The sequence below is a fragment of the Anopheles bellator genome, chromosome X (genome assembly GCF_943735745.2).
Source record: "Anopheles bellator chromosome X, idAnoBellAS_SP24_06.2, whole genome shotgun sequence".
Lineage (NCBI taxonomy): Eukaryota > Metazoa > Arthropoda > Insecta > Diptera > Culicidae > Anopheles > Anopheles bellator.
Window position 1 is genome coordinate 8,778,004 of NC_071287.1, and position 20,716 is coordinate 8,798,719.

The following is a 20,716-nucleotide window of genomic DNA, read 5'->3' on the forward strand; positions in this document are numbered from 1 at the left end:
GATCGCGATCGCCGCTTCGCACGATGCACTCTCTGGCGCAACTAATGTTGTATGTTAGGAGGAGCTAGGATTTCCTTGCATTACTCGATGTCGAATGTGCCAGATGATTTCTACAATGTGCACGCCAAATACGCAGACGCATGTTTTATCGCATATCGCATGAGTTGAGCAAGAAAAAGGAAAAAGTATTACGAATCGCCGTCAAGCGGGTCAAGAGGCTCAAGTCACTTCCTAGTTCCAAGTAAACTGCGACCTGAGCAAACGTTCACCGTGGAGTGCCTCGATTTGGAGTGACCGCTCTCCGGAACCGCCGGTACGATCGGATCTGATATATGGGTACCCGTGTGCTCGAGGAAACTTCTAAAAAGGGCTTCTATTTTTGTCGTGGTGGTCTGCTAAAAACGGCTGAACCAAATTGGCCCCCGAAAACTATGGCACCGTGTTACATGTTTTGTGTTTTCCCACCTCCCTCTCTCTTCCTCTCTCGTTATCTCGCTCGTTCGACATCTCACCCCTTCTTTTTTCCTGTTCATCCGTGTTAATTATGTGTTCATCATTTGCACCTGCGGTTTCTGTTTGTATTCTGTTGTCAATATCTGAATTGTTTGCCTTTTGTTTTTTTGCCAAGGAGAAGTTAAAAAGTTCTTCGATAGTTAAAACTGATGGAGATGATAAATGCGCCACCGGGCGTTGTGCGTATCGCGATTTCCGGTTCCGGTTCCGGCTCCGGGGTTGTGTTTGCGGCGTCTGCTAAATCTGAGTGAAGAAGTGAAGTGACTTCGAACCGAAACGCAATTGGAGTACGTACTTTGAGCAAAGATCGGAGCGAGCGCCGTTTTGTTGGTTACCATAAATCGCTATCTGTTTAGAATACAATATGTTAATGCATGCGGGTCCACCAGCAACTAAGCGTTGCGTTATCCGTCGGCTACCGTCATGGGTTTATGATATTATTTATCAATTTTTTAGATGTATCTGTTCTGTTCGCTTAACTAGTTAGTTGCCTATTATTTGTTTTATTTTTCTGCTAATTGACAAACGCGAGGGCGGAGGAATCGTAGGGTGAAGAGGGTTGTAGGGGGACGTAAAACAGCACCCTGGTCGACTCCGTCCGTCGAAAAACCCGTGGGCTAAAAAATTTAAGATCAAACGAATTTGAATGTGGCGTAATATGACGTCAGGCACTTCCACGTTAGGCGTCCTACAGCTCGGCAATTACAGGAGTTTTCTTTTCGTTTCATACTGTTGTCAGAATAATGCAGACGGGGTCCGAAATTGATTGAAAACTGTCTGGAATTTCTGGACAAGCGTGTGAATCGAACGGCAGCAACAGTCATGTGTTCCTGGTTGTGATCTCGTCTGAGCCAAGTGTGGCTGACAACTATGTCTCTGGTAGAGACTTTCCGTATCAATTCGTGATCGTGATCCACTGCCCACATGTAGGGAAACCAATGGAACAGTAAGTGGTGTGCTGTGCTATTTGTTGCCACAGTGTGAATCGAGCATGGCTTTGGTGGCTTGCTTCTTGCCTCACAGGGAGGGAAAACCGTTTGTTAAGATGAAATTCAAACCTAGGTACTGGAGGAAATATCCTTTTTGGCAACGATTTTTATAACAATGCAGAAGTGAAGTATAGTATTTAACCGTAGTTTCTAGTAACCACTCGTACCGTGGGAGCAGTGTGTCGTAGTTAAGAGCGCATTCGCCTATGGAGTAGAAATGTTGAGCAATACATGGCGTTACATCGCGGAAGAGTATCTCATTCGTGCGCTACTGGTCTTCAATTGGTATTGTGCATCTCGCCGCGTCTTGCACCTGTTGTTAAAAATATTTCTCTTTTCCCTATCTCTCTCTCTCTCTCTCTCTCTCTCTCTCTCTCTCTCTCTCTCTTCCTCTCTTTCTTGTGCACATGCACCCCTTTCCTTTGGCGCGGCGCATGTTTCGTTTTTCGTTGCGTTGCGTCGTCGTTTGTAAATCTGTAGAAAAAAATCTAAAGTTTCATGCCCTAATGCTCCTGGCCCTGGCTGGCTGGCCCGGGGACCCCCTAGCGGTTTGCGGATCCACCAGAAGAACACGTGTGAACACAAAAGTGTATGTGTGTGGGTGTGGGTGTGGGTGTGTAGCACCTCCCCGTTCTTACAGCACCGGTTTGGCGATGTACGGCTTCGCTGTCGTTGTGGCAATTTCCGACATCTTGATGTCGATCGGTACGCGCGTGTCGTACAGGGTTGGCGCTTGCAGTATGATACCGGCCGTCCCGAACACCACCGCGATGGTGAAGATCCACAGGAATAGCCGGTCGAGTACCATCGCCACGAATTTCCAGTCCTCTTTAACCTGCGCGAAAGAATTAAGAAGAAAACCGCGCGTTAAAGTAAGCAAGGTAACACACAACGTTACAAAAAGCAACAGCGATTAACGTTCTCTCTGTTGCAGGCCAACGGGAAGAATCAGACTTAGCACGGTCCCACTCCACAGTCCGCCGTACTTACCCTCGAGCTTTCCTCCTCTTTGCGCGTGTGGTCAGCAATGTACGTCACCCCGTCCATAGCCTTGGTCAGCTCCGGACACTCGAGCCACCGGTTGCGGTTCGCTTTGTCCGCCTTCGCGGCGGCCGCGTTACCATCGCCACCATCGCTGGTGGTGGTGTTGATGATCAGCCCGCTCGGAATGGTCACCCCCGGTAGATTGTTGTTGAGCGGCAAGGTGACCCCTGCGTTGCTCATCAGCAGATCAACGGTCGCACCGCCGACGATGACGGAGCCGGTGGTCGCTTGGCGCAGGTCGTTCAGGAAGAGACTGTTGCAGCAGGGCAACTGCGAGTGCGAGTTGGCCGACCCGGCAGCCACGCTGTTCACGATCAGGCTCGGCGCACTCTTGGCGTCTGCGTTCGCCGCCGTCGTCAGGCTCTTGTGGAAGTTGCTGTTCGGATCGAGCAGACTGGCCGCGCTGGCACCGACCAGCTGCGTGCGGTTCGGTACGGCCGTGCTCGCGGCGCCGCCCAGCAGGTTCAGGTTGATCGGTGACATCGGCGAGTTGTGGTGGTTGTGGTCGTGGTAGTCTAGCGGCATGTCATCGATCAGGTCCATGTCCCGCATCAGCGCGCTGTGGTGCAGGTGATGCCCGAGCCGTCCGTCGCCGGCCCGGTGCGGATGGTTGTACAGGTGATGCGTTGGGCTACCGTGCAACCGGCAGGTGTTGAGACTGGAGCGCGAGAGAAAAAAGGCCGCAGGCGGTCAGGCTCGTCTGCAAGTCACCTTCGTTCGGTGAGCTCTGCAAGTCAACTTCGTTCGGTTCGAACTTCATTCACGAAACAACGGTTCAATCAAAACCACACAAAAGCTAAAACACACTTATTACTAGCAACGCATCACCGTGACCGTCGAACAATCGCGCGTGTGTGTGTGTTTGTGTGTGTGACTAGCTTTTTACAACACACAAAGAACGAAGAAAAATGCACACCACAGTAAACGAATGGAAGTAAAAACGGAAACTATAAAAGCAACACATATGCACATATAATATATGTATGCAGCATTGGGTCAACAATTTGCAACTAATCATGCACGTTAAAAACAACGGTTCATCAGACGGTGGTATGTTAGCAGACACACTCCAGGGAAATTGATTTACATGAGGTTACACGGTCAGGTTAGTACTAATTTACGCCATCCAAGTAATCAATCTTATGCGGTTATAAACTCATTGCATGCGTCGGATGTGACAGCTCAGCTCAACACCATGTGTGGGCCAGAAACCTTCCGAGCCTCACCCAGAAAGGCACATGCGAGCGCTAGTGTCGTCTAGAACACTGTGGAGCTATCGCCCTGGAGTGCCTATGTCCCCCTGTTATCGAATACTTTTCTCCATTCAACGCGTTGCGGAACTGTTGGCGCTACTACTTTCTAGGATTCTACCACGGATTCTAACTAGGATTCTACCACGCAGACCCACAGTCTTCCGATCGGACCAGGAGACGGAAGGTGTTGCAGTGGATTTCATTTCGGGATTTCAAATCCATCCCAATATTTCGAACACAAGTGCACACGTTGGTTCCAGCTGCTGAAACTATTGTCTCGCTAAGACTAAGCCCTACTACGTCTCCCGTGCATTCCGTCGCCCGCAACGTGACTCAATTTCTGAGGCATGGCTGAAGCAGCGCCCATAAAAACACACCGAAACAGAAAGCAAGCAAGTTACAGAGCTTAACGTTGGCTGCGGTGTTGACGAAAGCCACTTGGCGGTTGTGGAAGATGAAGAAGAAGAAGCTGAATCAGAACATATCAGGTCAGCCTTCAGGGCAGGTAACACTACCAATTCATAGGACTAAGGATGCGCACTAAACACTCCCCGGTAGACTGTGTTGACTACACAAAGCGTTGTGAATGGGAAACGCACGCTGTATACACAATCACACGCACACACACACACACACACACACACATACATACACATAGTAAAACGAGCAACGTGTAAACTTTTTCTTGGGTGCTGTGAGAACGAAGCGGAAGACCTACCTGTCGTTGGAATCAAGCAAATGGTGATCTAGCAGTTCCGTTGGATCGAATGCAATTGTTGGCGGCAGGGGTGGAATGATATCGCCCAGACCATTGCACGACCGCAACATAAATCGCTGCGAAGCAGCACTTCACGCAGGCGCATGGTGTATATTTGCGAAATGGCCAAGCATTTTGGAATGGCGTTTGACCAGAACGAAACAGAATGGATTGCTACAGTACAGTGGGTCTAAGTGACAACGGTTGCAGGCTTGAAGACAGTATTGGTACCAGGTCTGACGTGGCCAATGAAAGCCGGGCCAAAACGCTGTCGTCTTCCGTCTGGTTCCAAGGATCTCTCAACATTATTAACTAAGTTCTCCGAACATTGACTCATCTATGGCGTATTATTATTATGTTTACGTGCAATTCGAAATGTTCGGCGAATTTTTAATTATCTCCACACGGATCTCTGTCATCTGAGAACTCAAACAGCAATTGGACGAATTCCGGTACGAATCAAAATCTGATCATTCTTTGACCAAACACACGGATCGAACCATGTACGATGCCATCTACTTGTTGTTTTGCTTCATATACCAACAACCCCTTTTGTTGGTTTATTGACTGGAATTGATACATAATGGCACAAAAAGGTACAACGGTTTCTGCAATTGGAGGCAGTCTGCAGCGCTGTCTCCTATCGCTCAGCAGGACATCAGGACAGTTTCGCGCGCACTTGGTGGGAGTAGCGAACGCAGGAAACCTATGAGGCCTGTAGCTGTAGAAAACCACCATGCACATAGGATCATAGGTAGAATATTCCATGCGGTCAGTCAAAGCCATGGGTCACGAGTTAAGAGATGATAAGCGGCATATCAGCGGTCTTAACTGTATCCTGTAGCTCACATTTCCTCGAACTACGGTTTCAGTATGGTTTGTCAAAAAGAAAAACAAACCCAACGTTTCAACCATTTTGTATCTAAGGTATTCGAACGGTTTCGCTGACTACATGGTCGGGCAGCTACGTTTAGTTCCTTCTCTGCTTTAACTATACTCATCGTTTTAAGATCCACGAGCATCAGCGACTATGTGGCTCGAATCGTTAATCGATAGCTTCCAGCTTCTCTTTTGGTCCTGGTATATCTCAGGCATAACGTTATGAACATCCAGCCTCAGGGGCCAGGATTCTACATGAAGCTGTTGGTACCCTTTCATAGAACATTCCATTGCACGCAGCGGACCCTGCTTATAAAGTACACTTACCTGAAGTGATGCAGCGGTTGGTAGATCGGGCGGCGCATAACTAGCAACTTTGGCAGATGGTTGATGAAGATGGTTCGGACCCATGGTGCCATCGTGTGCGTTTGAGGTGATCGGAAATGTATATTCAGCACTATCACTGTTACACATATACTGCAAAGAAACGTATAAACACCGTAGTAAAGCTTCAGCCCGAAGGTGGTGTGGATTCGGTGCAGGATAACGTTTAGGTCTAGAATACCATGGACCAACGCAGTAACATTCTGTTAGCCCAATTTACGAGAACTGCATCTGACTACACCGACCTGAAGGTATCCAATATCATCGTGAAGAGAACAAACTTTCCTAGCAGCGGCACCACGAGCGACGTCGGAGGAATAATTTCCGCCAAAAGCAGGAAGAACACGGTTAGGGATAGCAATATCGATATGCTTAACGATACCTGTTGGTAGGAGCACAATTAGAGCATTGCGGCGGGTCATGTTGCGGCTACGGTTCAGTAGTCCAAAAACACGGTTACTGATAGCAGTAAATACCTTTTCTCCACTGTCCGATGGCAAATAGAATACCAGTATTGTAAGAAAGCTAATGCCCATGCAGGGAATGATCAGATTTACGGTATAAAACAATGTTTTCCGACGCATGGTAATGTTGAACGTGATGTCTAGGTACGGTTCGTCGCAACACGTGTAAAATTTTTCATTTCTAAAATAGATATTGGAATAGGGGAGGTAGGTAGAATTACATAATACTAACCACATACTTGTTCGAGAACGGCTAGGACAAATCGCGTCATTGATACACCTACCTAACCGCTGGCACCTCAAGGATATCCCATTCGACGGAAGTATAGAACTCCGATAAATCGACACCCACCTCTACAACATTTGTTTCGTTCACTTCGTCAATGTGGCGTAGATCCACCTAGATGTAGAAACAGGGTTTAATAGGACCATTCTCGTCCAGGTGAACCTCTCAGAACAAACCTGGAATCCGTCGTACGTCCAACTGCCAAACTTCATTACGCACGTTTGTTCATCGAACGGAAAGTACTCCACGTCTATCTCACAGGAACTTTTGTAAATGGCAGGAGGGCGCCACTCCACCCGTCCAGTATAGTTTAGAGTTGCTTTGGTGGCCAATGTTACCTCGAAGTTGCCGTCGGCATTGTTGTACAGCACGATGTCCGGCCGCCAAATGTGATCTGACGGCACGTGTAACATTTCCACACCGCCATACTCTTTCGGTTCCCATTTCAGCTTGTAGTCGTACCATGTCTGCTCGACCCACAAGTTTGTGGTCATGATTTGATTTTTAAGGTTCTTCAAATAAATCAAACGTGATGGAATATAACGTGATTTATATATATATATAATATAGCCCCATCCCATGTAAGATGAAATTTGTTCACGTACCACGTCAATCAGTTGGGACAGTTTCAGTTTGATTTTTACCGTGAGGGCATCGGTAACGTTCACCACAGGTCGAACCAGCTTATTGTAGTTACTGAGCAAATCATCGTAGAGACGTTTGGCATCGGGATTTCCACCACACACTGTTAATGCATAGGAACGCTGTTAGTATCTATGGGTAGTTTCCAGCACAGCATACGGCACTGCTTTGTAACTTACCGGATACGACGGCGAAAATGACGAAGTATACACCGTGTAGCAGCCTCATTGCATTTCTTGTTGCCCTGAACCCTAAGTGACCTTAATTCGTTTAACCGTTTTGTAGTTAACTAGTCTTAAAATACTAAGAAAAATAATCCTTTGTTTACTACTTCATCCCAACATCCTTGCCGACTTTTATATTATTACAATTTGTCAAAGATTCTACCTAAAATACTACTTATGAATCCTATCGGCAATGCTTCTGTCCGACCATTTTGTTTTTCATTTTCTGACTAGTAGATTCATTTTTGCAGAACGTTCTTCTCTCCAATTTGTTTGATTTCTAACTGTGTTTTAATGTCTCACACCCAATATGAGGAAAGGGCTAGTAACGTTTATTCGTTGTTTCGTATTGTTTCTCAGTCCGTGGTCAGAAAATGAACATACTATCTGTAAAAAAAAATGCAAAAATGGCGACATTAGGATATTAGCATTTTGTTAGATAGAATTAAAGTAAGAAGGAAATATATATCAGGATCAGAAAAGAAGCAAAAAATGTTCAAGGAAAGAACGAAGCCTTGCTCGAATGGTTTACGAGTTAGTAGATAATTAACAGGCAGGATTGCAGGAAGTGGAAACTCCATCACTGTTCAGATCTTCACCATGCGACGGGGACCTTAAAAGATGATGAAGTATCGTAAGAGCGCTTGCTTTCTCTTCATTGACATCAAAGTGTATGAGCTCATGACGACCATCTACGTCACCAGGACGGCCATAGACTGTACAGGCCAAAGCATCTTTGATGTAGCTCAAGCATAGGTATGGAAAGAGCAAGCTGTAACAATGTCAGCCTGCAGGAAAACGAGTAATAATTCTGAGCAAGTAAGTAAATGCAGCTGGCCTGGGTTCGAATCCCGGAACCGGCGTAACAGTGAGGTCGGCGCGGGACCAACAAAACCGGCCCGTAAAAACGATCCGTTATAGATAGCAACAGAGATTAACATTGTCTCTGGATCACGCCAGTACCGCTTAGCGGTCGTTGACTAATAGTAATAAGTAAGTATTAGTAGAACAAAAGCAAAAGTAAGTAAGTAGCGAAAGAGCAGCTCAAAAAATAAAACAGTAGTGAAAATCAGTAGGAAAGCGAGAAGGGAAGTAGTTTCTCTCGTAGTTACATAGTTAACCAATCGTACTGTTAATCTTCATGGCTAAACTATGGTCATTTCAACTATTTGCTTTGGCTGTGCCCAATTCTACATTCTACCACAGAGAAAATGATTTTTTAATATTTTTTGTTAATGCACATCGTCCGGGAAATTAATGTAATATTAATATAATAAATATACATTTTTTTATTAGGTGTGTGAATTAATCCTTGCGGTTTTACAATGGATGGCGTTACTCAATAAAAGTAAAAGATTTTTTTTATGAAATATGTGTTTGATAGCTACTGTCATTACGCATCTAAAGTAGTATGGGTTCCTTTTTGTTAAAGTATAACAACACCTTTTTTAAGCATTTGAACATGTCAAGTTTTGTTCCTGATAAAGCGTTTTTGCGGGGATTACTTTAATATGACGAAAAGTATTACCGAAAGTCATCATATTTTTATGGATGTTTATGGTGAATATGTTCTAGCGTGTTAGATGTGGTTTGCACCGTTAAAAGGTGGTGATTTTGGCTTTCAAACCAAGAGCGGCCTGAACAGTAAAAAAGGTTTATGATGAAGAATTGGCAGCATTGCTCGAACGGAATGCATGTCAGATGCAAAAAGAACTTGCAGAAATGTTAGGAGTTGACAACACGACAGTTTCCCATCGCCTAAGTGCCGTGGGAATGATTAGAAAAATGTCTTATGAGTTCCACATGAATTGAAAAAAACAGACATTGAAAGAAGGAAAACCATTTGGGAATTTCTGCTTGCGCGACTGAAAAGAAAGGGGTTCTTGCACCGAATCATCACTGGTGAAGAAATGGGTGGGTAATTACAAAAATCCTAAACGCAAAATGCCCTGGATACAGCTTAGTGAACCAGGCCCATCACAACCAAAGCGAAATATTCACTGCGCAACGGTTATGCAGTGCATATGGTGGGATATGAAAGGTGTGGTGTACTTTGGGCTCTTAAAACCTAATGAAATTATTGAAGCACAATCCCATAAACAACAATAAATGCATTTGAAGCAATGCTTTGGCCATAAAATGACGAGAATGTTTTAAAAGACATGATAGGCTGATTTTTCAAAATGTCAAAACTCGACCGTCAAAAACTATCTCGAAAATGCCGGATGGGAACTGTTCAACCCCCCGCTGTATTCACTAGATGTTGCTCTTTCGGACTAGTATTTGTTCCGTTGGATGAGTAACGATTTGGCAGCACAGCGGTTCATATCTTATGAAAGTATCGAAAAATAGGTTTCTCAGTCGATCGCTCCTAAAGATAAGAAATTCTATCATCACGGAATCGACGAACTACCTAAAAGATGGGAGAAAGTAGTAGCTAATGACGGACAATACTTTCATTAAGGTAGTCATACGTTTTGTTGTTGTAGTTAGGTCACAAATGTCGAGTAAAAACCGCAAGAATTAATTCACACACCTAATAAATAACAACTTTGTTGTGTATGACAGGTAAAGTGTAAGCAGTAGTTATTCTAGCGTTATGCATTTTGTAAAATAACATATTTTAACGTATGCATCATGCCTACCATGATATTACATGGTATTGATACTTTACAATATATATGGAACATTCGTCAGCAGCCGCAAGTATTTAGAACACGATACATGGCATACCTTCTACCAATAAGATATTGTGGACAATGTTGCGAAACGATAACAGTACTGTCGTTTGGTTTAATCTATTACAAGTTTTTCCAGTCATTAATACTGTATGAAGATAGCATACTTTGTGAAGTTGATTGCAATAGCTTTAACTGAAATTAGACTCTGATAACGCTAGTACGAATACTGTTTAGCAATAAAAGGTGTTTTTGTTATGTATATCTATACTAGATTCACATCGTTTAACATCAAACCTTGCTCGCACAATCAGTAGTTAGATGAAATGGTTTGTGCTCCCAACTTACAATTTTGATAAAGAATAGAATGAGGTAATAGGAAATCACTTTTCTTAACAATTATAAGCGACTCACACTGATTGAACTTCGCGTTTAGAAGCATAACGATAGAAAAACATAAAAATGCTCCTGAAATCGCCCTTGCATGAATTGCGCATGTGCATCATCCACGGTGTCAAAAAGCATAGCGAAAAAAAATAAAATTCCGTGTAAATACTGATAACATATAAGGAGAGAAATCTTCATTGAGGAACAGAACCAATTGACTCTGACATGTAAATGCGCCTTTCTGTGATAGCGCATTGCATTCTTATAGACATAAGTTGAATTCTCCGGCATTATTCTATATCTATATGTCTAGTTTAATTCATTCTTTTTTCCTATTCATTTTCGATGCATAAGAGTAATTATTTTATGTATTAGTTCGTAACATACGTTTTACTTTATGATGTTTTACTTTGCCTATAACGTTTACATATTTATTCACCGAAATTCGTGCTGAAAACGTAAAATTCAGAAATACTGGGCTGTTCAATAAGTTCTTTGCATCGATAAGAAAAATACATTTTTATGGTTTGAAATGCACTTTATTATTCAGTATAGCCTCCTTAAACATCAATGCACTTGATCCAACGGGACTCCAATTTAAGAATTTCATCCCCGACAATTGATAATCTGGAAGGGCTTCAAACTATCACGTCATCATTTGATTAAAAACGCTTTTCACGAATAATTTATTTGGGTCTGACAACAGATGGAATTCGCTAGGGGCCAAATCTGGTGAATACGGTGGAAACTTCAACAATTTGAACTTTAATTCATGGATTTTTGCCATTTTCAAAATGCTCTTGAGACAGTATGCACTACCCTGATGAAAGAGGATCTTTTTCTTCTTCAAACCGCGTCTTTTTTTACAAATTTTCTATTTCAGTTGGTCCAAAATGTTACAACAATAATTAAAATTTATTGTTTTATCAATTTGCAAGTGATCCGCTAACAAAATTCCATTCGCATCCCAAAAACTGATGTTTACACCATTGTGAGCGATTTCTGGACACGAACTCGTTTCGGAGCTGAAGAACCGGTTTCTCACCACTCCTTAGCCTCCTAGGTTTGACTCAGGATTATGGTGATAGCCCCAAGCCCTATGTGATGATTAAATACATAAAATCCACTCCCTCCTTTCGAAAAAACTTAAAATGTTTATGAGAAAATTCAAATACGTTTTTGTTCCGTTTTTAGCGAATGCGGTACTCATTTTGCACAGAGCTTTCTGAAACCTTATACTTCAGTCAAAATGTTAGTTATACGGCTTGGCCCAATGAGATGGCTTTACACTAAATCTCTCGAATCAATGATTCGACGATTTTTCAATACGACATAACGTATTTTGTCTACAATTTCGGGTGTCGTGTCTGTTTTTGGACAATTTTGGATCGGATCGTCTTGAAGATCGGCTAGTACGAGCACGCTTAAACTCAGAATCCCCCCTAATTGAAGGCGAAGAGACGTTATACATTCGTTCATAAATTCCCTTGGCTTTTAAACCTTCCACAAATAAAGTCTCAATCACTGCACGATACTTGATGTTTTCTGTTCTAAAAAATACTGTCACATGTCGTTACTAGTTGGCTTGTAAATAAAAATTAAGCGACCGATTGAAATGAAACTTCACATACGTTCATACGAAGAGTGTACCAATACAACAACAAAAAATTAGGCTCGTAATAGTGTCCTCTGCTAACGAGGCAAAGAACTTATTGAACACACTAGTAAAATGCAGTAAACTTTGACAAGAATTCGAAAATGTTGACAGTACTACGAAAGTTTTGACAAGAGTCCTGAATATTCGACGGGACTTCAAAACACAAAGGTAAACCCTGTATGTTTGCACCATTACCATTGCCCCCTATAATAATGGTGATGTGAAGCATGGTGATGGGTATAAATCCAATAGAGCTTTTGTCTATGTATGCTTCGGTGTCTATCCGTTTGTTACATTAGATGGTGCAGGTTATTATTTCTGCGACCGAGTGACGAACTTTCTAATCAAGATCAACCATCAAGAATGCAACAAATGAAAGATGGCAGAGTGAACTAAGTGCACCATCACGTCGATTGTATTGCAGGTTAAACCATGTTTTCAATCAATTTGGATCAATAGCTTGTCTGTTCTTGAAATCTATCAACAGTGATCCCGACTTTCCCGACCAACAGATTAAAAAAGTACCCTGTCCTTTATACAAAACGCACGTTACATTCTAGTGTACTGCGTACTTTGCGCACTTCCGTGATTTGTCTTTTGACTGCGATCTTTCAGAGTGGCTGCGTGTTTCTCAATTCAGCTGCATACTTAAAAAAAAAACGTACTATACAATCTGGTTGCATATTTTTGAGTGTCGGTTGAATGGCTACGTAACGAAGTGTCTAATCAGACTAGTACAAGCACAGTTCATTGACTCGTCTGCGAGTGTCCTCAGCCGGGAGTAAACGTATCTCTTTCGGTGCAAAATGGTCCATTGCTACCATGTGAAAGTGATTTTTGAACGGGGAACGGCTACAACACAACAAATCAGCAGATGGCTTACCAAGCTCAAATCAAACCATCTGCATTCTTTTATTAAACCATCAAAACCTCAAATTAAACCATCACATTCTTGTATAATTGCTAACTATCGGTGCAGATCTTCGTCGATTTTTAGTCGACCACTCTTCGTTATATCTTCATAATCTGAGTACAAAGTTTGGAAACAATCTCAAACCAAGTAAACAAGTGCTGTGCCAAGCTCGGATTCGGATGTGTTTTATTATTTACACTCGGAGATATGGTATCACGTAGTAATCTAATTCATTGGTAATCTGCTCTATAGCGCAGAAAGGCATACATGATTTTTTTCAAATAAATTTGATCAATTATACTTTATTGACATACTGATAAGTGTAATAAGCATATAATGGGAACCAAATCAATGGAAAACTGTGTTAATAAAAAATATAGTTGACTTTGCTTTTACTAATCCCATGAGCACATCTTTTGAACAGGTTGAAAATTGGTAAGAAATGCACTTTTTTTTATGTGTATACATTTAAGTGTATTCTTAGCCTTTTTTCATTATTTCCAATATTTGCTTCTTTGTGTCACCAGTCAGATAGTACCTAGCATATACACTATCTAATGCGAACTTACAATTTCATTCTAAATAATTTTTTAATTTTAAAATATGCTTCTGTTCTGTTTTGAACATTAGTACACACATTTTTAGGTATTTGGTTCACATTGTTTTGGTTCACACTTTCAACACAGCAATTTAACTGGGGTTTACTTGAAGATAACACATCTATTCCGTGGTATTTTGGTAATTTATGCTTGTTTGTAATGAAGATTATCTTTTCAATTAAAAATGCAGTGTAGGATTACACAAAATAAAAACTTTATACGGCAACCTTATACGTTGTCTGGTGGATCCATTGCGCATATGATCGTTTTCATAACAGCAGCTGCGGCGAGTGAGGCATGGTTTTGCCACTTCTTCGAAGTCGTCCCGTCCTTGTAGTCTGCGATACCTTTCACAAGAATGAAACTATCACGGCAGTTGCCAACAATGCTATCTAACACCGAGTTCATCTCAATATCAGTTGCTAACAAGTTATATGCTTGAGCGTAGTGCGAACGAGCACTGTCCGATCGAATGAGGTCGTATCCGCATCCGATCGGACCAGTGTGAAGCCGGGTCTGCGGTGGGCTGCTCACGGTCGTATCAGTATCGTCCTGAGCTGTTGGCATTGGATGTGCAACCTCGATTACGTCCTTGTTACCAATGTTCATGTACAATTTGTCCGTGTTTGATGCGGGTCTTGAAAAATCTGATTCATTTCGTTCGCTCAATTGCTGCTGACCCTGCCTAATGTATTCTACCCAAGGCTTCTTCGTGTCGTTGCTACTCACGAGCGTCCGAGCGATAGTTTGCAGCGTATCGATCTGCGGGTTATACTTTTTGACTTCATCCAAGGTGCTGTAAACGTAGCAGTATGGTTTGTGATATTGCTGGCTGTTTTTTGTGCCCTCTAATGCAGAACAGGCGATTACTACATCACCCAGGCGAACATGCTTTCGGTAGTCCGTATAGTGAGGTATTCCACCCGCCACACCAACAATGAACACATAGTCAACCTTTTGGAAAGTACCCAAAAGTCGAGTTGTTGTGTTACCTGCAGCAGTCATCGCTTCTCGAGTGCTACCAACCGAAGGAAGTTTTGTACTAACGATACGATGCGCACCAATATTACCAAGAGTATACACGTTTGATTCGCCTAGAAAAAAATTAAACAGTTAAAAAATACAAAAAAAAACAAACAAAACAATATAAATGCGCACCCAACATAAAAATGATCGCACGAAAACGAAAAGTTCTATATTGCGTGTGTTTATGTAATTCAACCCTTCACCAGAAAAGAAAATCTGTAAAGCTTCTCAACGTATGTGAACGAATAACTGAATCTGAGCCGTGCATCAGTAAGCATACGTGTAAAGCAGCCTAGTTATTTATCGATTATACATTGAATTGTTTATACATTGTTTTAGTATTAAAATTTCTATTCGCTATAATTTGACAACACACATACAACCTTTTCAATAACAAAAATAATGAAAAGAAGCAGGTGAAAAACACAAAACACCAACACAGAAGCCAGTGAACAATTCAACGGTTCCAAAGACAATCAGAGCCAATCGAACAACTATCATAGTGTTGGAAGATTTGTTTTCATTATCGAACTTTTTTATCTTACCAAACCGATTCTTCTTTCGCCTTTGTTGATCTGGAACGTCAACGTTTTTTTCGCGACTATTGCCTAATTTACGTTAGATAAAGGAAGTCATTAGATAAAAGACAATAAATCATAAATGAAAAGATCATAAGAAAGTACAAATTAAGAAGTATGTGAATCGTTGGTAGCTTGTCGTTAGTTTGAACCCTGGCAGTTTTTATATGCAACAATTTTTGGTTGGTGAAAATACGAATGTTCTTAAACACGACAAAAATAAAAAGCTGAAGAAATAGACCAGAAAATATATATGTATATGTAGTTATTAGAATGCAATAACGACCGATTTAGTATTTTTTGGTTTGATATTTTCTTCAACTCTTTACTTACCAACTGTAGTGTATCGAACAAATGTTTCCTTGTTTTCTAGCATCACATCGACGGCCACCTTTTCACAATATTGTGCCGTGACGATTGCAATTGTCGGCTGCTTACTCGAGGAAATCGTCGGCATTTGTTTTACGATTTTAATTTCCTGGTCGCCATGGTGAATGCGAGTAAACGAATTATACTCCATCGATTTAATCAGCCCTCGTTCCTTAAGCACGAGCATGACCGCGAGCACATCCTCCTCCGTCCATCCGTAGTCCCTGGCGACGTAAAGGAAAAGTAACAACAGTTTTATTGAAGTTTTGTGACGTCAACAGTGCTTCGTAAGGCACTGTCGCTATGTGTTAGTCAACCTACTACGTGCAACAAATGAACAGTATTTAATTAGTGTACATATATACATATATATATATATAACTTACTTTGCTAAATCTTCGGGTGTGATAGGGTTCGGAAACGCTTGCTCGATAAGCTCCAGAATCTTCTCCGGTGTTAGTGGTACAAATTCATATTGCGTATCTTCGAAAGAGACTACAATTAGATAAAGAATATAAGTTAATTAAAAAACGATGAAAAGAAGAAAAACCAATTCAACATCATTTTACGACTGACTGCACTGCGGCCAATATAAGTATCGATTGTTATTTAATACCATCAAATACAATAAAACACAAACTTAACTAAGCAGACTTCTTCAAAATCTGCTATACACATACACGTTACCCAAAATTCTGCATACAGGTAAATTTTATTAACAACTATTTCTATCGAATCCGATTATTGATTTTATTGTTATGTTATAAGCTTATAGTGTAAGCTTTGAGAGCATCTCAGAGAAATCTCAACATATTTTCTACAGATATAATTACAGAGGTAACAGCATCTGTGATTTAAATATATTACTTGTAAAATGTTTTTTGTTAATACTTTTTGTTGAATCAATGAAACTAACCAAAGAAAATCAACACGCGAAGTGTGGCAGATTTTGTCGTTATTAGGCAAAGAAAAATTAGAAAATTGTGTCGATCAATAACACCTTAGCGACCGACCAAAAATCTGCTATGTTTGTCGGAAACATCCATCTCCATTGCGGCGCATCATTAGCTCCCGATTGTAATTGTCGACCCAAAATCGTTTCATCAACGTTTCTCCGCTAACAAAAACATTACTTCTTTCGGCTTCAACGTTGTTCCACTGAATATTTCCTTGTTGCTGTTGCGGTTGACTATATGATGTTGAAAGATGTAGATTGTTGGCGAGTTGACCATTATTTCCAACGACGACATCTTTATTGCAATCCTGCTTTTCAGTGTTTCTATCGTCTTTGACATATTTCCCAAAGCAAATAGTTACAAAGCCGGGACGAGCTTCATTCCAAGTAATATTAATAAATTATATTATAAAGACCGCACGATAAACTGAGACACACAAGAAGGTTGGAAAGGAGCGTGGTGGGTGCTTAAATAAACTGAAGGATATAGTTAAACTTACGCGGTCTCGATGGTGGAGTAGACATTTCTTCTAGCATTCGTAACTCTATCTGAAGAGCCTGAACCTCATTGTAGCCTTTTTGCAGTAGCTTCATAATTTTTTTTATAAACCCAACGTAGTCTGAAAAGCATTCAAGGTCATATCATGCAGTAAAGGAATTATTCATCCCTCAAATAAGTGGATTTATCATTTAATAATTAGTAAAACAAATTGACACATCTTTAGGGCTTACCTCTTGGAAATTCTTTCGGACTGACAAGGTCACGGAAAAATTCCTGCGCCACTTTTGCCTGAACATCGTCAGAGGTAAGCCACGGACGGAACCAAAACTTGATGTGTCGCGATTCTTGTGAATGTTGACCTGTGTTGGCGCTGACAAGAAAGACGCGAAACTCCAAATTCAGCTGCGGAGGGTCTCGCTGTTCAGCAGCTTGTCCTTTGGTATACATTAAGGTTATCGAGAAGCCAAAGATTTAAATATATATATATATATATCTCAAAAGATCTTTTATAAAATCAACGTAACGCACCTCCAGCCATCTTGTCCTTGTTGACAATGATTCCAAGATGATCGCCGCCGGCTACATGCGTTCCTTTGGCGACGGATTGTACTAACTTGCGCTCGATAATCAACACCGTAGAGGTATTCGTTTTTCCTAGCGGTGTCATCACTACCTGTTCTTCGTCCAATGTCTGCGGCAGTACTGTGGCCGTACTGTTGTCCATTGCAATGTTTTGCTTAGATTCCTGTATGTCATTTGGGCCCTTCGTTTCTGAATTGTTTGATATCCAGGTTGTCGCTGACGGTTGACCTAACATTGTCTCAGGCTTAGGGGTTGATTGTAGAGGTAGGTCACCGTTGTTTTATCTATAATATCTACACAATAAAAAAGAGGTAATAAGAAAAAGATTCAGCAAAGCAGAAGAACTGTTAGGCAAAAGAAGGGAACGGAATAAACGTCACTGATTGGTTGCTTTGCTACAGTTGTGGTGACTGCGGTATACGTGGTTATACCAACAGCCCATAATCTTGAACCTATCAAAACGTAGTATTATGAACGGTTTTCTCAGAGGCCATGTGGAAGTGGAAAACTTCATACTGAAGAAATTCTTCGACCAGTTAACACATCCTACCTATTTTACACAAGTAGATCACAAGTCCTATGTCGCTCTTACCAGTATGTCCTTTGTTTCTATGATCACGCACAAACTACAATTAATATAACGCACTCAATACTGTATCAAATAAGTGAAAAGTGACTAAAATTCTGGAAAGTTGGAAATACTGAACTACAAAATCCGGAGGTATGGGAATTTCAATTGTACGTTATTAAAATTTATTATCGTTGTCTTGTTAAGGATAAAAATAACTTTCAATGGCAACTGATTTTTTGCTTTTTTAGAGGGAACTACTGGGCCGTATTTATTAAATTTACTTTATAGTTAAGTTTTTGTGTTTGTTTAGGAAAAATTGGGTAATTTATCCCTTCCAGTTTTTGGTATGATTTTTCACTAAGATAAAAATATGAAATCTGGCACAACCTAGATCTGGTGTTACTAGAATAATGTTCGAAAGACTCGATCAAGTTAATGCACTATTTCTGTTGCACAGACTAGTCGCAAAATGCAATCTTCTAAGATTTTGCTAATGGTCACTGTTAGTCCAATGATAGCCAGAGCTCACGAAGGAAGCATAAATGAACGCTTCCAGTCGTATGATATCAGAATTCTCTGGTGGTTCTGCTGACATGACTCATCTTACAAAACGTACAGCGCACAAAAACAAGATAAGAGCTTTGAATTGCTCATGTATTCCACTGTTCGCATGACTCACTCACTCGATCCTCTTTCACTTCAATAAGGGTTTTATCGAAAGGCACTATTAGATTGTAATGGAATAGCTTTTATCTCCAGTACTTAAGGGAAGTAAAAACTAAGGCATTATTTTCTTGTTGTATATGAAATAATCTTACCAATGTGTGTATAGGCGAGCGTTATTGTTTTCTGTTGATAAAATCACTTTGACGTTTCATTTGCTGTCATTCAATCCATTAATACTTCTTCAACATTGTACTGGTGATACTGTCCGGCCACACGATGCGCAACGAAACGTTTTTGGCATTTCAGATTAATGCCAAACTTGTTGCGCTTCAAAACGTATCTAGGCGGCTACACGAAGCGTGAAAACTAGCGTAAAATTAATTTGTAACGTCAAAACGTTTACGCTTCGTGTGGCAGCAAAAAATTTAAAACGAAATGTCAAACGTGTTTACGTTCGTGTTTTTGGTCCAAGAAAATAGAAATAGAAGAGAAATTAATTGATTTCTGAATATTTTTTTCTGTTTTTTCCGATTTCGTTGCTATACCAACAAATAAAAACTTAAATTATCCTCTATTTGTAAGCAAAGCGTATGAAAAAAATAATTACGCTCGGGTTTACGGCTCGCGCGAGGCGTAAACGTTTTGACAGAGGCGCAGCAGTTTGGCATTAATCGTTAATGTCAAAAACATTACGGAACACCACATGTAGCCCCCAGTATATGTTTTGGCGTAACTGGGGAGCTACATGAGGCGTAACGTAATGTATTTGACATTACAGATTAATGCCAAATTGCTGCGTCTCTGTCAATACGTTTACGGGTCGGCCGAGGCGTAAACTTCTTGTTTGCTGGTATAGCAACAATTTTACTCAAATTGTTTGAACACTTTTGAATTTTGCTGAAACTTACCCAAATTTTGTATGGGAGGTGTGTAACGTACTTTTTCTATTATATGAACCTAATTGAAATCTAGAAAGCTGTAGCAGTCCCTTACTATCTCTCTCTCTCTCACACCCCCCCTTTTTTTCTCTCACACCCTCCCTCTCTCTTTCTCTTACACCATCCCTCTCTCTTTCTCTCTTTCTCACCTTCTTCAAAAATTAAACGCAGTTTGATGCAGGGAAACTATGCAGTTTCCCCCCTAAAATCACACTACTTAAAGATGGATGGAATGAGGGGTTGTGATAAGTGGAAGAAGGAAGGAAAAGACTTTTAAGTAAAACCAATCGATTTAGAGACCACCAAAACCTAAGAAATGATACCCACCCAGAAATGATCCTAAGTTTCGGAGTCTATAAGCCGCACACAAAAAAGAACTTCAGATTGTAGATTTGTATTTTATATTACAAGTAATAATTAAGTTAACATTATTTTGCATGCTTGTGATCTGTTGAGTAGTCTTCGATTAGTTTCAAGGTGTCTAATTGTTTTCGCCCGAACGACAGGGCGAAACACTTTTCTGTTGTCTTTCGCCCTCGTTCTCAACCAGTGTGAAAGGTCCGATAAAGTGAATTTACTTTTCAAACTTCCAGTCAGCAGTATGTTCTGAGCTTTAACCTCAATTTAATTTCTCAACCACATCGGACATCTGTCGCTCATTTTCCAACACAGCGAAATTATCGAAGAAGAGTTATCTCAAAGTGTTCCATGAGGACCACAGGATTCAAAAGAAAAAGTTCGAATAGAACTAAGGCAACATTTTGTGCCTTAGTCACGACACGTTAAGTAACTGATTCAAACCCACAAAAAGCATTTTGGGCCAATCATGCTTCCTCGCCCGTATCGTGCAGTACCGATGG

General features: G+C 41.1%; 2 protein-coding genes across 7 annotated transcripts; both read right to left on the minus strand.

The window, feature by feature from the left end:
* Positions 1–1,964: 1,964 nt before the first annotated feature.
* LOC131213894 (acetylcholine receptor subunit alpha-like) lies at positions 1,965–7,482 on the minus strand. The gene is made up of 10 exons (XM_058208108.1): positions 7,391–7,482; positions 7,175–7,314; positions 6,746–7,081; positions 6,568–6,683; positions 6,296–6,464; positions 6,065–6,201; positions 5,763–5,912; positions 4,518–4,646; positions 2,493–3,204; positions 1,965–2,337 (listed from the first exon to the last, which is right to left on the minus strand). The coding sequence occupies exons 1-10, from the start codon at positions 7,437–7,439 to the stop codon at positions 2,137–2,139; spliced, it is 2,139 nt and encodes a 712-aa protein (XP_058064091.1). The 5' UTR covers positions 7,440–7,482; the 3' UTR covers positions 1,965–2,136.
* A 5,886-nt stretch (positions 7,483–13,368) lies between these two features.
* LOC131213896 (uncharacterized) lies at positions 13,369–19,102 on the minus strand. 6 transcript variants are annotated; one of them, XM_058208111.1, is made up of 8 exons: positions 19,071–19,102; positions 17,628–17,974; positions 17,330–17,533; positions 17,098–17,217; positions 16,029–16,137; positions 15,607–15,866; positions 15,241–15,303; positions 13,369–14,763 (listed from the first exon to the last, which is right to left on the minus strand). In XM_058208111.1, the coding sequence occupies exons 2-8, from the start codon at positions 17,914–17,916 to the stop codon at positions 13,898–13,900; spliced, it is 1,911 nt and encodes a 636-aa protein (XP_058064094.1). In that variant the 5' UTR covers positions 17,917–17,974; positions 19,071–19,102; the 3' UTR covers positions 13,369–13,897. The 6 variants fall into 6 exon arrangements, with proteins under 6 accessions (XP_058064094.1, XP_058064097.1, XP_058064092.1 ...); XM_058208114.1 differs by lacking the exon at positions 19,071–19,102 and adding an exon at positions 18,936–19,047 and having other exon boundaries at positions 17,330–17,527; XM_058208109.1 differs by lacking the exon at positions 19,071–19,102 and adding an exon at positions 18,936–19,047.
* Between the last annotated feature and the right edge of the window lie 1,614 nt (positions 19,103–20,716).

What these genes read in the sequence shown, in the direction of transcription:
- LOC131213896 (XM_058208111.1), bottom strand. Translation starts at nt 17,916, where the DNA reads ATGTTAGGTCAACCGTCAGCGACAACCTGGATATCAAACAATTCAGAA. An exon ending in TACTCCACCATCGAGACCGC is followed by an intron (nt 16,138 to 17,097) that starts GTAAGTTTAACT and finishes ATCTAATTGTAG; the next exon opens with TCTCTTTCGAAGATACGCAA. An exon ending in TGTTCGATACACTACAGTTG is followed by an intron (nt 15,304 to 15,606) that starts GTAAGTAAAGAG and finishes AACGTAAATTAG; the next exon opens with GCAATAGTCGCGAAAAAAAC.
- LOC131213894 (XM_058208108.1), bottom strand. Translation starts at nt 7,439, where the DNA reads ATGAGGCTGCTACACGGTGTATACTTCGTCATTTTCGCCGTCGTATCC. An exon ending in CATTTTCGCCGTCGTATCCG is followed by an intron (nt 7,315 to 7,390) that starts GTAAGTTACAAA and finishes ATGCATTAACAG; the next exon opens with TGTGTGGTGGAAATCCCGAT. An exon ending in TTGCTTGATTCCAACGACAG is followed by an intron (nt 3,205 to 4,517) that starts GTAGGTCTTCCG and finishes CTCGCGCTCCAG; the next exon opens with TCTCAACACCTGCCGGTTGC.